This window comes from Cupressus sempervirens, chromosome 5 (genome assembly GCF_028749045.1).
Source record: "Cupressus sempervirens isolate cs-2001-9-10 chromosome 5, ASM2874904v1, whole genome shotgun sequence".
NCBI classification, from domain to species: Eukaryota; Viridiplantae; Streptophyta; class Pinopsida; order Cupressales; family Cupressaceae; genus Cupressus; species Cupressus sempervirens.
In genome coordinates this window covers 298908427-298923495 of record NC_143122.1, presented here as the reverse complement: position 1 = coordinate 298923495, position 15069 = coordinate 298908427, and the positions used below count along the sequence as shown (strand labels likewise).

At 38.7% G+C, this 15069-nt stretch overlaps 1 protein-coding gene across 2 annotated transcripts in view; it reads left to right on the top strand.

The window, feature by feature from the left end:
- The window catches only part of LOC149555759 (C2 and GRAM domain-containing protein At1g03370-like), a 244972-nt gene that overhangs the window by 166829 nt on the left and 63074 nt on the right, over positions 1 to 15069 (top strand). For both annotated transcript variants that reach the window (XM_089829905.1, XM_089829906.1), the window contains exon 6: positions 10308 to 10579. In XM_089829905.1, the coding sequence (XP_089686031.1) occupies positions 10308 to 10579 (272 nt within the window). The remainder of the gene's footprint in view (positions 1 to 10307; positions 10580 to 15069) is intronic.

Below are 15069 nucleotides of genomic sequence, written 5' to 3'. Positions count from 1 at the left end.
TCCTGCGCACAGTATCTTTGTTTGAAAAGATTCATCTGTAAATACGTCAGCATATGCAGAAATTGAAGGGGAGAAAGATAGTATGGGATCACAATAGTTATTCCAAACTGGTCAACAGGAGTGAACACAAAGAAGATGACATAATTTATGTATTGGTATAGTTATAGACATAGTGATCAAAGCATAATTGAACAACAAAGATCTTCATACCCTTCATATGGTAACAGCAATAATTTCTGCAAATATATATATATATATATATAAGGAATCTGTATTGTTTAGAGAAACATTGAAGTAGACAGAATTCCGTGAAATACATTACGGTGATACAACCACGACAAAGGTTATAAGAATCAATAGAGTTGCCGATGTTGACATTGTATCAGGATGCATCCCGTCAGTGTATCAAGATGCATCCCATCAGTGTATCAGGATGTATCGGGAAGGTTCTTGTGTATCGGGATGTATCGGGAAGGTTCTATTATTGTAGCCGACATCATGTTTGTGGCCGACGAATACCTTTCCGATAGTATTTATATCCCCCTTTGGGATCGTTGTAATCATCTTATCTCATATCATCGGAGCATAATGTAATATCTTGGCATATGCGAATATAATCAAAGGAGTTTTGCTATTCTTATTTGCTATTCAATTCTATTATCTGTATGCATTGATCTCTTTACCCAGTAAGGTAAACATTTGGCACCGTTGGTCAATGGACCTGGTACATAGGCAAGAAAATGAAGACTAAATGCCGAATTAGTTGAACAAGAATAAGTTGAAGGAAAAGGACGAAATACGCATAGCACACGGAGATCTAATTTTGGCGCAGTAAGTCGAACGCAGAAGGAGGTTCTAGAAGATTGTTGCCGACGGACGCAGAAGCGTGGAAGCATTGTTGAAGGAGACTCGACAGTTGGTGGAAGAAGCATGGGAGGAGTTTTTGAATTGGTGTTCGCCAAGGGAAGAGAATCCAGACGGAAGAGAATCGACTTGCATGGCTTGGAGTTCCAAAGGAGCAAGAGCTTGGAGTGAACTCTTCGTTTGCAATACACTTCCGAAAGGAACAAATTTGCTTAACGGAGACCCTTCTTCACCAAACAGCACAACTGCGGGGATACCAAGTGTCAGTATCGAGATACCAAGTGTGAGCGTCGGGATACCAAGTGTAAGTGTCAAGATAACAAGTGTGAGTGTTGGGATACCAAGCGTCGGGATGGTGGGACCAAAGGAGAAATTGCTTAAATTTGATGGTGATGAAGCAGTTGATCCCATTCGACATTGTAAAACTTGCAAAATGATTTGGAGGGCCAATGGCGTAACGGATACAAACGAATAGGTGAGGCAATTTCCGGCAACCCTACGGGGTGTCACAATTGATTGGTTTATGGGTACCGATCCGCAAAAGTTAAGCAGTTGGGATGACATTAAAAATGAGTTTTTCGCAGAATTTCAACTTTTGCGCGACGATAATGAAATTGTAGCAGAGATATTCAATACTAAGCAGGGGAAGCATGAAACAGTCCAAGTCTTCACGAGGAAGTTGAAGGACTTGATCAATAAGATGGAGAATAAGCCAGTTGATGGGCTACAAAAAAGATGGTTCATTGAAGGCCTTCAACCGAAGCTACGAAAGAAGATGAAGATTATGCTGCCATCGACATACACTGAAGCGTACGATTGGGCAATGAACCTCGAAAGTGAACAGAAGACAAAGAAGAAGAAGAAGAAGACTAGCTCATCCGATTTAGATGATGACGAGCCTTCAAGAGAAGATAGCAGTGACGATGAAGGCAGCAACAAGAAGGTTCGCGCTCTTTAAAAGGACATGATTCAGATGGAGTTCAAGAACATGCAGAAAGAGAATAAGGGCAATGAACTATGGTGCATGGAGTGTAAGAAGGAAGGCCATACAAAGGGATCCTACCCGAAAGAGCAATTGTGAGATTTGCCAGATCATGGGACATTTGATAAAGGAATGCCCTTTCAACCTGAAAATAAGAGCACCACAGCAAGTGTTCCTCACACAGGAAGCGTCCGCATCTGAAGGGAGCGACAACAATAGTACGGACGGTGCCATGTCAGGAGGGTACAAAAATAATCAGCATGGTCAAAACAACAACGATAGCAGAAACAACAATAATGGTGGGATGAGTCGAATCCAGTGTGATGTGAATGGCCGGCCGATAATTCAATGCCGCGCATGCAATTTGTGGGGTCACTTCGCCCGAGAGTGCACAACGGCAAACACACCGAAGTTGTTATGCAGGTGGTGTGGATTGGTGATCATGACGATACTAAGTGCCTGAAGTCTGGAGTAAACTTGATCATTGTCGGGACAGATGAAGAAGAGGTTCTGGCAATTACGTGGAGGCAAGCAAAAGAGTACTCAGACTTGGCGGAAGAAAAGAGGAAATTTGGGGAAGCGCAGGCGGAGATTCAAAAGGCGTCGCACGCAGAAACATCTTAGCTGGAGACACCACCCACACTTCGGCAAGGAACTCCGCGGAACAAAACATCGTATGGCAAATTTTGCAAACAGAGGTATCGGTCAAGATAAATGATTTTCTTCTTATGATGCCTTAGCTTCGATCTGCTCTCACAAATATTGCGCCAGCTCCGAGGATACCAACAGAACAAGGTAGAGGGAAGGAAATCGCTATAGGCGGAGAAGACCAAATGTTGCTAGCTCTCACATCCGGACACCATTTGGTAGTCGTCGAGATGGGGATCCTTGGACATGTTCTCACAAACACGATAGTCGACAGAGGGTCCGATGTAAACATTTTACCCAAAGAGACCTGGAAGAAGCTGGGACAACCAACATTGTAGCCCCCTAAATTTCAGTTGCTCACGGCAGACCAGCACAGGATCAAACCATTGGGAGTCTTGATGGCACAACCAGTCACTATCGGAACACAGCTGTTCGTGCTCGACTTCGTTGTCATTCCACTGAAGAGGAGAGGGTATGACGCTATTATGGGCCGTGGATGGTTGATACAAGCAAAGGTTAAGCATGACTGGAAGAAGAATACCTTATCAATGGAGCGCGGAGGTAGAAGATTCATAATTGACCTGCACACACAAATGGTAGGTCAGGAGGCAGCATCGTCGGATTCCGAAATCAATGGTGAAGAGGATGACGAGGGGAAGAAGAGAATGGAACCTGATAAAGAGGGAGTATTGAGACTGGAAGGAGGGTCGAGTGAGGACGATCTAGACTCATTGAATGGCCTTTTCCATTGGCAGATGGAGGATTACGAGCTCTTTCTGCACTGTAATATGTTAAGGGTCGACAAAGGTAAGAAAGAAAGAAAGAAATGTCCGAAGGCACACAGAGAAGCCGAAGAAGGAAATGAATGTCTGAAGGAACACAGAGAAGACGAAGAAGAAAATGAATGTCCGAAGGAACACAGAGAAGCCGAAGAAGGAAAGGTGGGTATGACTGAAGCGGAAGGAAAGAACATACAGTATGAACCCAGAAGAAGGAAAGTTGGGTATGATTGAAGTGAAGAGAAAGAACATATAGTATGGACCCAGAAGAAGGAAAGATTCCACTATATGACTGTGCAGGAAGAAAGTATTACGTCGAACCATGGATATAGCAGAAAGGTGTCGGTAGCATGGAAGACACATCATACGGTCTGTGCAGGAAACAAAGAGGAAGGGTTCAATAAAAGTTGTAGTAGTACGGAGTGGACGTGTTATTGACGGCCATAAGGGGTAGCTGATGGAGTCTATGGTACCGAGTTTCGGGAACAAACTGGGTGATATGGAAAACTAGATGGAGAGCTCGTGTACCTTAAATAAACTTGATGAGCAATGATTGCAAGCACAAGGGGCCGCGAAGGTGTTACAGAATAGGTGCAACGCATGGCATGATAAACACCTCAAACTGAATAGGTTTCAGTCGGGGCAGTGGGTGTTGAAGTATGATGGCCGGAATGAGATCAAGCCAGGCAAGTTCAAAGTTAAGTGGGTTGGACCATATCAGATTCGGGAAGTGGGCGATAACGAAGCAATAAAACTGTGGATGCTAGACAGAAAGGAAGTGGCCGATGCAGTGAATAGGTCAAAGTTGAATGTCTACCATGAAAGAAGTAACGCACCTCCGTGGACAAACAACAGAGAAAAGAAGACTGTAAATACTGTATATATGTAAATATTGTACATATGTTAGATAAGGAGCAGTAGAGAAAAAAAAAATTGAAAAAAGAAAAAAAAAGAAAAGAAAAGATTGAAGAAAAAAATTGAAAAAAAAAGAAAAGAAAAAAAAGAAAGAAATTTAAAAAAAAAAAAAAAAAGGAAAAAGAGAGAGAAGAGCACCGTACGGTCAATTGATTGTACGACATTGTGAAGGAGCAATAGACACTGTATGGTGGATAGGTTGCATCACCGTACGGTATCATCTTATATCACCATTCGGCTTGGAATGGGAACATAAAGGCAAGTTGGAAGCATTCATCACCGTACGGACTTAGCAGGAGTGCAAATTGCCACCGTACGGTGTTCCTAGTTACTCACCATACAGTTTCTAAATTCATATCACTGTACGGCTTGGAATTGGAAAATAAATCCCATACGGTTTCCATTCTATCAAACAAGTCATTTCTTCCTGAAGCACTGAAGTCATTCGTCACTGTACGGACACGGCTGGAGTACAAGTTGAACATCGTAAGGCTTTGAGAGGTGTCCACATTGAGCCGTACGGCTTCTTTCCAGACAGCAACATTCAGCATTGAAAGTGGTAATCCTGTATGGCGTCTCCAAGTTGTATCACTGTATGGTAGCACATGTTGGAAAATTGAAGAAAGAATCGAGGCACATCAACTGTACGACGATGTAGAAGGACCGAAGCACAGTAGCTGTATATTGGTAGTGCAGAAGAATGATGATAGGAGGTTTTCTATAAAAAAAAGAAAAAAAAAACGTTGACAAATCATGGATGCTCAGAATGAGTAATGGATGATGCCAAAGGAAAGGGGAAGTATCAGCGATTGCCAGAAAGAGTGTGGGATTAGAAGAAATCGTAAAAATAGTGTGTTCCATGCAGTTTTGTGTGGGTTTCGGAGTGTTAATTTGGTCTTGGTGGTGAGAGGCGTGCCTCTTGACCCTGCCGGGGGTGTTGCCCCCTGGACCCCTAGTCGTTGCGGATATCAGTTGTGGGAAGTCTGACTAGTTGATGAGACTTGATGCTGTAGGCATGGAGTATCTGTGTACTAGTGGTGGAGAGAACAACAGAGCAAGTCCCTGGCAGAGTTGGTGCTTACAGAGAGAAGACAAGCAGAGGTTGGGCAAGAAGCTCGGGAGACGGAGAAGAAGGCTTGGGAGGAGATGGCCAACCGACTTACCACTCAACAGATTGCATGGGAAGCAGAGCGGACAGCCATGTTAGCATAGCTCGAGGAGAGTGCACAAGGGAAGCAGCAGGTAGAACAATAGTTAGCCACAGTGGAGCAGCAACTAGCAGCAGTCAAGTAGCAGTTGGTAACAACACTTTTGGAGAAGGACTCAATGTAGCAGGCTCATGATCAGAAGGAAGCTGAGTGTCAGGAGGTTGCATTGATGCTGAAGGAAATGGTGGAGGAGAAGTCTTAGATTAGGGCTGATTTGCAGGTCCGGATAGATCAAGTGTATCAGCTTCGCCGCAGTTGGTCTTCAAAGTAGGAGACACAGCCTTCGAGTTCATGATGTATAAGTCCATGTTGTTTTTGCTTTGCGAATAATGTAGTTAGTTATTGGGTTTTTGTTGTGTCATTGTCAGGAGACGACTTTTCTTTTTGGGGGGGGGATGATGTCAACAGTGTATCAAGATGCATCCCGTCAGTGTGTCAGGATGCATCCCGTCAGTGTATTGGGATGTATTGGGAAGGTTCTATTATTGTAGCCGACATGTTGTTTGTGGCCGACGGATACCTTTCGGATAGTATTTATATCCCCCTTTGGGATCGTTGTAATCATCTTATCTCATATCATCGGAGCATAATGTAATATCTGGGCGTATGCGAATATAATCAAAGGAGTTTTGCTATTCTTATTTGCTATTCTGTTCTATTATTTGTATGCTCTGATCTCTTTACCCAGTAAGGTAAACAACCGACTAGTAACTTTTAAAAGAGAACAAACAAAGAAGTCAGAATTAAACCAAAGTAAAACGATGTCTAAAGAATGGAGTATAGAGGTACTAAGAGGTTTTAACCATTAAATATTCAGTCCAAATAAGGGGACATCACAGAATCCACTGCCTCCTGCACTAAATCATCACTTTGACATAATAATCCCCTCTTCAAGAGAGTTAGAATGATCAGTGTTAACAACTCCCTTAATAGCCTCGACACTATCCACAAGAACTCTAGAATCCTCAACTTATTGAAGCTCAGTATTGTTGTCCACCAATGACCATGACACATCCACATTTCTTTGTATGGGAAGTCCACCAAGACTACGGATAATACTAGTGGGTCTCGTACTAAAAACAGGTACATCTACATCATTGGACACCTATCAGGGAAAATTCAAGCCTCCTTCCTTGCATCCTTGGTGCCAGTCTACTAAAAATGGAAACCATGTATCGGGCTGCCCTATTAACTGTCACCGGATCCAACAGTTTGGCCTCCAATCTCTTCTGATGAAGCTTAAGTCTTTCCGTACTCTCCTTCAAAGCATTTATTTTCTTGCTTTTTCCACACTGCTTTGCCAACTCCCTCCTGTGTTTGTCCATAGCTAGAAAATGTGAGAGTGCTCGTCAATACAATAGTATATCGAAAATAATAACGAATTTCCTCGCCCACATGATATTAGGAAACTGCTTTGATACCACTGCAATAACCCTATATGGTTATAGTTTGGACAAACACCAAGTTTCTTTATAAATTAGTTGTTTAACATTTCGTCATAAACTTTGCAAGCAAGCTTTGAATTGAATGATAATAATGTGTTCGTTGAGGTTTGTTATTCTCCTTCTTTGTAACCTTTCAACATATGATCTTTGATTTCTGACAGTGCTAAATGAGAATAAAATAACTCTAGTGATGATGCAAACAATACTGAAATAATCTATAATTAATGCCAACCTGAAATTTCTTGAAATTTGCAACTTTATTGATTAACAACTATGCTGCAATAATGGGAGAATTTCAATTACTAATAGATGGAACCTGATTGCTTCTATAGATGTTGAAAATGCTCTAAAACCACACTCCTATGTCAAATACCATTCATAGTTTGATCATAAAGATAAAATGCTGCTCTATTTTTCATCAATAAAACCCTCACGCTAGCTGTAGCAGGCATGTTCAGGCAGAATTAACTCACCCCCAAACATAAATGGTGATAATGCAAACAACGCCCAAGAGTGGCATCAGTTTTCAGACCTGTAGAGAAGGTAGCTGGTGGCCAATTTGTAGGATATAAGATCACTGGAAATGCTGATGATTCAACACTAATTTGCAGAAGATAAAGCCCACACTGAAAGCCAAGATACGTGTCGTCCAAACCAGAAATGATAAACTCCAGATTTCAAATGCCAACCAATAACAACTCTCAGCATGCAACAACCTCCGAGCCACAATTAATACAGTAGGAAGAATGTTCAATTCAATACTATCATACTCAAATTCAAATCTGCTATACCTCAGTGGCAGATGAAATGCACAAGTCAGAAACCCTCTCAAGATCAGATAGGATAATTTATTAATGTCTAATAAGAGCCCAACAAGAGTCCAAAGGATTGAAAGTATACAAACAAGGAGAACCTCTCATAATAGGGACACCCAACGGTGGTCACAAAAGAACAAAGCAACAAAGAAGCTAAGGAAGACAACAAGGAAAGGACTAGGGTCCTTCGTTGGCTGGAAGAAGTCAACCACCGAAGGATAAGGAACAGGGTGACCAAGGGTTCCAAATCATTACTGAATACTGTCGGATGAGGAATGCCACTCTCTGGTGAATCCAAATCAGGGTCTCAAGAGACATTTAAAATCAAAAAATTAATTGGATGATGGATTCTCATAATGGGAGCAATATTTATAATGTCCATTGTGCAACTTAGCTTCAATTACACACCTTTTATTTAAAAGCCTTTTTCTTTCTACTTAGGCACATAATAATGTAATATCTTAACATCATCTTCTTTCTAACGTCAAGGCAATAAAGGATGAAGACAATGAAGGGTCTTCACTTTGTAACAACAAGACAATGAAGGTTCAAGACAATTCTATATATTCTTCTAGGAGCAATTCATATGATGACAGATTGTTATCTTGTATTCTCTTATAAATCCTTCTAATTGTGCACCAATCACCCCCTTTCCGTCTTTGCTTCCTTTGCACATTCTCATTCCTTTGCCAGGAGGGCCCATAAAATGATGTTTGACCCGAGAATATAAGATACTGAATGGTTTAATATGCCATTATATTTTCAAACGTATGACCCACCTCCTGAAACCTGTGACAATCTTGTGGTATTCGTCCATAATGGAGATCGTACATCAATTTTGAAGTTATCATTTCCTTGTCTTGCCACTGAACCTTGACTATCGGTAGCGGTCATTTTTGCACAAAACAATCTATTAAGAAAATAAATAGATTTAAATTAGAAATAAACTATGAACATCAAGCACACAAGTGCAAAAAAATGATAAAAAAATATAATAGATAGTTAAACTTGTTTCTTCATTTCTTAAAAAGAAAATATGCAATAAAAACTTGTGTAGATTCTTCCCAAACTTGAAAACTTTATCAAAATCTCAAAAAAACCAGGACTCAAGAATGGGATGAAATGCTTACCTTAGATGCTTAGAACTCCTTTGTGGAAGCCATTTGATACCCCACCAATGATCCTCTTCAAAAATAATCACCTTGCCTTCACAATGCCAAAATGGAGACCAAATGAGAAGAGAGCCCAATTACAATCAAAATGAGAAGAATAAAAAATGAATGGTCTCTTTTAGGGCCATTTCAAGGTTTAGGAGAAAAAACAGAATAAAAAACAACAATTGGCATGTGCAAAAAGGATCTTTAAGTTATTTTCAAAGCTCAAAAAGCTTCCAAATAGACACTAGGCCCATGGAAGCCTCTGGATGTGTCCAGATACGCTGCGGCTGCCACATCAGCATGCATCTGCCTCCAAAGGAGAGGCTGCCTGCTATGCACCAGTAATATCCATAAAATTTTGGTAAATGAGGGTTGCTAAATTTATTGATTAACACTACTAATCAACATTTGTATATTGGAGTTTGCCATCTATATTCTGTATTCCATATTTATGTCAACTTGCACGAGTGAGGAAAATTATATTTCCTCATATTTTTGGTTATGAACACTACAATTTCTTGATCTAGTCTACAAAATTAATTCAGCATATTAGCAATAGGTAAGATGTTTTAGACAATTTTGAAATGAAAAAGATCCCTAAAGTTTCTTATTTGTGTTGTTCAGTCAAATGTAGAGACTAAACATTGCAGGTACATATGTAGATAATAGCCTAAACACAAATACATATGTTTTGGTAAATCAAATGAAGAACTAGGTACAAGGCCATTATCTACACCTCCAAGTTAGCTTGGAATACAAAGCTTGCGAATCTGCCAAAACAGGTCAACTCTCAAAACATATAATGTGGCATCTCAATAGACATTTAAAAGCAAGATAGGAGTAATAAACTTCACAGAGCCAGTAACAAATATTTGACAGCAATAACCCTCAATGAATATCAGTTTTAGCAGCACACAGACACAATAATTACCATTCTTTGTCTGGTACATTTTAATGCAATTTACAAGGTTCGTGTGAAAATAAATAAATATATAAAATTGATTTCTATCTTGAATAGCTAGATGGCATATTTGCAATCTTTATCACCATATATCCCATTCATTAATAATAAAAACTAATCCACATGATTATTAGTTAAAATTATTAAAATTTATCCCATAATGTTGGCATTTCTGGCATAACAAAAATAATCTTAATATAGGAAAGATTAAAATTCTAATTATTTTTCCTGGGGCTGGAATATTTTCTTTGTTCTTGAAAAATCAGTTCAGGCTACTTGCAGTTAATTAGCATGTGAAGCAATGAATTTCCACTACTTATAGTATGTAAACATGTCAATAGTGATATGTTGGTTTTCCTACAACTTATATAGGCCATCCATCAACCATTTACAGTTGACACTTGTGTTGTGAATGAACTTACATTATTTTCTATGAACAAAAACTAAAATTGCCTAATGGTGTTCATATTTGTGGTGCTTGGACTGAAGTATAAAAATGCCTCTAATTGGTTTGAGATATGATTTAATTGCAGGGCCGACTTTTTCTCTCTCCACGAATGCTAGGGTTTTATTCAAATATTTTTGGACACAAAACAAAGTTCTTGATTCTATGGGATGATATTGATGAGGTTCTTGAGACATCACCTGGTCTTAGCTCAGTGGGCTTGCTGCTCAACCCATCAATTTTGGTATTCACAAAAAAGGGGCGAGGCAAAGATGCTTGCCAATATGCCAAGAGTTTGGATTCTAGGGGTCGTTTTAAATTCCAATTCCAATCATTTGTTCATTTTGGACCAGCATACAGGTTTCCTCTTAAAATACTTTTATTTGCAGTTTAATCCCTCATGTTCAATGATTACTGTGCTATGGATTATTTTGATATGAAATCACAAAATGGTTTCAACTGGCTTCATTTTTTTATTCATTATTTATGACCTAATGCCTTTGCATGAGCTAGAATTGTTTCTTCCTCTTCAAATTGTGTGTTCCATTTCCAATTGTTGTATTCCTCACATAATGGATTTGTGATATGTGGGAGCATCTGGAGGTGTAAGAAAAATATTACATCACTGAAAAACATGTTTTGCTTTTATTTCTTATAGTTTTTACTGATACTCGTGAAGCTCACTCCTCTAAAATGCTCTAAAAGGATTAAATTTAAGGGGTTTTATATTCAATTTCTTTTTACATTTGAGCATGTAGATACCTGAAAAATCTACCTAGATGAATGTCTGATCAATTCTAGATATGGTGAAAGCATGGTGTAGAACACTTTCGGATCTTCAGATTTAAAAAGGGGCCTCAGTCAGATGTATGGGTCAAAAGTTGTGTCACATAATTTGCACTACTTTTTAGGAGGGAAACTGAAATTCCCAAAATACATATATAGGCATCAAAACCCAACAGGGCATGCATTTTTTACATATCCCAATGCATGGAAAAGGAGGGAAAAATATTATGTCGTCAAAAAAGGCAGAAATGGATAGAATTCAGTTGTGTTTTTTGGGAGAAGGCTACAGAGATGTACAAGACTCTAGAAGCAAGGGGAATGAATTTGTAATGTGTTGCAAACTCTTATTTGTTGTATGACATATTTTGTTATGGAATCAATCATATTTAAATAAAGGACGACTACTTGCATGTGAGGAATTTGTGTTATTGTATTTTCGTGTTTTGCTTGAGCAAATCTCTATTAGGTGGCAACAAAGCTAGTTGTTCCTGCATGTGGATGTAATGTTCCCTTTCTAAGAAAAATAATTAATAATAAATTTTGTAAATAAATTAAGGAACAAATTTAAATCTTAATAAATAATGATATAATTTATTATTTATCTAACAATAATATTAATAGAACGATGGAAGAATATAATAAAGTATGATTGATATAGTAATTTTATAACATAACCTATTAAATGAAATATATAATATATTATACGTTAATAGTATTGAAATATAAAATAAATGATAATACAATCTTAATTATAATATACAATAAACCAATAATATTAAATTATAAACATAGCTTTCGACATGTATATTATACTGTTATCAAGCAATAGTGGTCATCACCATATGTGAGCCTTTGGAAAGCATTATTATCACTGCCACCATAGTCTGGGTGATGCATCTTGATACCAGAAAATATAGATAATTGAAACATATACATTATATACCTTATCTGTTCGAAGGTTCGATAAGATTATTGGCATCTTCAAGAACATTGATTTGTGTGAGCATCATTCCTCAACAATAACATTCAACATGGAATACTCTAATATCTATCAGGAAGATTAGACAAGTGCAGAGGATGCAATTAGAATTGAAGAACAATAAGGATGATTAAGACAATTCTAAATATTAAAGACTTTACTATAGACTATCGAGCATGGTGCGATATAGATAGATCAATAATTATAAACATAAATTAGAGTGTTAATGTTTAAGAAAGATCAGGAGTGTGAAAGGAGTAAACTGAAGAAGGCCAACAATCTAATAAGACATTGATTAGTGAGGAACTATGGGTAGCGTAAGTTACAAACAAGATACCTGTGAGGACGTTCTGGCACTTTATTTCCTAATTATGCAATGAGTGATTAACCTTAAAGGAGACACAATGGTAGTTCATGATCATTAAATTGAGATTAACAATAGTAAACAGGCAGCAATTATACAAGTTGTATAATTAAATAATAATTTAATCATTATTATGAGATGTGTCTCTTGAAGGAGACATAGCCGTTGGGAGATAGTAGTATAAAACAGGGAATTGGAATGAGAAAAATGGGAATCCACCCAAGCAATATTGATCATCTTATGGAGTAATCAAAACCCAGCAATAAAGAGAGATCAATAATTAAGGAAGAAAGCATGGCATAAAAAGAGTCTCTCATATATACATAGAGATCAATTATAGGAAGCAGACCCAAATTTATTATACGAAGAAATCATTGGAAACTGTATCTTTTTGTCTACTCTTGAATCTGCTCAAATCAGAGGAAGCTATTGAGTATCAAGATCATTCCAAATGAGTCTTACCTGATTTAACACGACATTAGTGTACTAAGTTCAGACATAAGATAGAGTCATCTAACATATATCAAATTTTCTCATCAGAGATAACAACTATATTAAGATTAATTATATAGTAAGAGACAACTATTTTACAAGGATTCCAAAATATACATAGTGTGCTTAAAAGTTGAAACAATGCTATTATTACCCAATCCTACCAATTACATGAAGTTTATTAGTAGTGATTCATAATAAGAATAGAGAATTCAAAACAATTTTCCTAGATTCCTAAGCCATTTTTGAAAGGGACATTACAGTGGATGGATTGCCAAAGATTGAGGAAGTTTGCACGAGGATCGAGAGGCTTGTTTAGTTCAAGGTAAAACTAGAATTATTGATATGAGGCAACTTTGCACTAAGAAATTTCAAGGAATTCTAAGAGAAGAAATACAAGATGCCTCCACAAAGAAATCATGTTGGGAGAATTTTGCAGTCACAAAGGAAGGATTTAGGGCTGTGCTATCAAGGTTCCCAATGGTTTGATTTCGTGCTGATCCACTGTGAGTAACTGGAATGTAGGTGGCCATAACATAGGTTGTCCCAACTTTTTCCATATATCCTCCGATAACGCGTTCACACCTGACCCTCCGTCCACAATTGTATTTGTAAGTACTGTTCCCAGGATACTTATCTCAACTATTGCCGGATGCCTTCCTGTCGTGAGCACCAGTAGCATTGGCTTTGCTGCAGTCGTTCCACTACCGTCCTTTCCTATTTCCTCTGTTGCTTTTGGAAGTGGTGGCATATTCAAAATCACTGTCCATAACTGAGGCATTGTAAGGTCATTTAATTTTATAGGCCCTTCTATTTGCATTACTTGCCTTATTATGTTTTGTTCAGCTAAGTTCCTCTTCGAGGTATCGACAGTTTGCGACTTTCTTGTTTCCATCTATTTTTTCCAACTCCATTTGTGCTTGCTGCAACCTCTTCTTTTCTTCCTCTGCATCAGGGTACTTTGCCTTCTTAGCTTGCTCACGCATAATGGCTAGTGCTTCCTCCTCACATGTTTTGATGCTTGACAAATTCACCCCCTGCTTCGGGCATTTTGAATCTTCATGGTCTCTTGGACCACACCATTTGCATAACAACTGCGGCATCTCCTTCATGGTACAATCTCTGGCGAAGTGCCCCCAGAGGTTGCACGCACGACATTATATCATCGGCCATCCACTCGCGTTGTATTGTATCCGACTCCAGCCTCCATTGTTATTATTGTTATTATTATTACCACCCCTTTTGTGTCGGTTATTGTTGTGATATCCTCCTAAGGTTGCATTGTTGTCCGTGTTTGTTTTGGTGGACACTTCCTGTGTCAGTAACACTTGCTGGTGTCCATTTGACTTCATATTGAACGGGCATGCCTTTAGGGAATGCCTTCCTCCTTATAGTCCTTACACCACAACTCCCCCTTCACTGAGTCAGGATTCTTTTTTCAAAATTTCAAATTCTTTCATCATTCGTAGTATATCCTTCTACAAGTTCTTGCTTGATTCTTCATTGCTGCTGCTACTTTTGGATGATGAATCGTCTAAATCCGACGATTTATGCTTCTTCTTGCTTGTTTTCTGTTCACTCTCCTGATCAATCACCCAATTATATGCATCTGTGTATGATGCTGGAGGTGCAATCTTCATTTTCTTCTTCAGAGCTGGTCATAGCCTCTCAACAAACCATCATTTCTTCAATTGGTCAGCCGGTTGGCTCTCCTTCTTCCCCATGAACTCTTTCAGTCATCTTGAATAGGCACAAATCATTTCGTTCTTTCCCTGCTCTGTGATGTATATTTCTGCTACAATTTCGTTATCATTTCTTAGCAATCAAAACTCTATAATGAATTCCTTTCTAACATCTGCCCACGTAGTCAACTTTCGAGGATCCGCGTTTGCAAACCAATCAATTGCCACACCTCGTAGGGTTGCTGGAAACTGTTGGACCCAATCATCCTTGTCGGTTACACCATTAGTTGTCCATATTGTTTTACATGTCTTGCAACGCCTGATCAGATTTGTTGTCTCATCACCATTAAACTTTGGCAATTTCTCCTTCGGTCCTGCTATTGCTACTTTCTTTTGATTTTGTGGTAGTTGTTGTGTACCTGCATTGTTCTAAGCACCCGCGTTGTTCTGAGCACTCATGCTGTTCTATACAACTGTGTTGCTTTGGACAACCACCCTGCTTCCAACAACCGTGTTACCTAGTGAAAGAAAATCTTTCTCAAGCGAA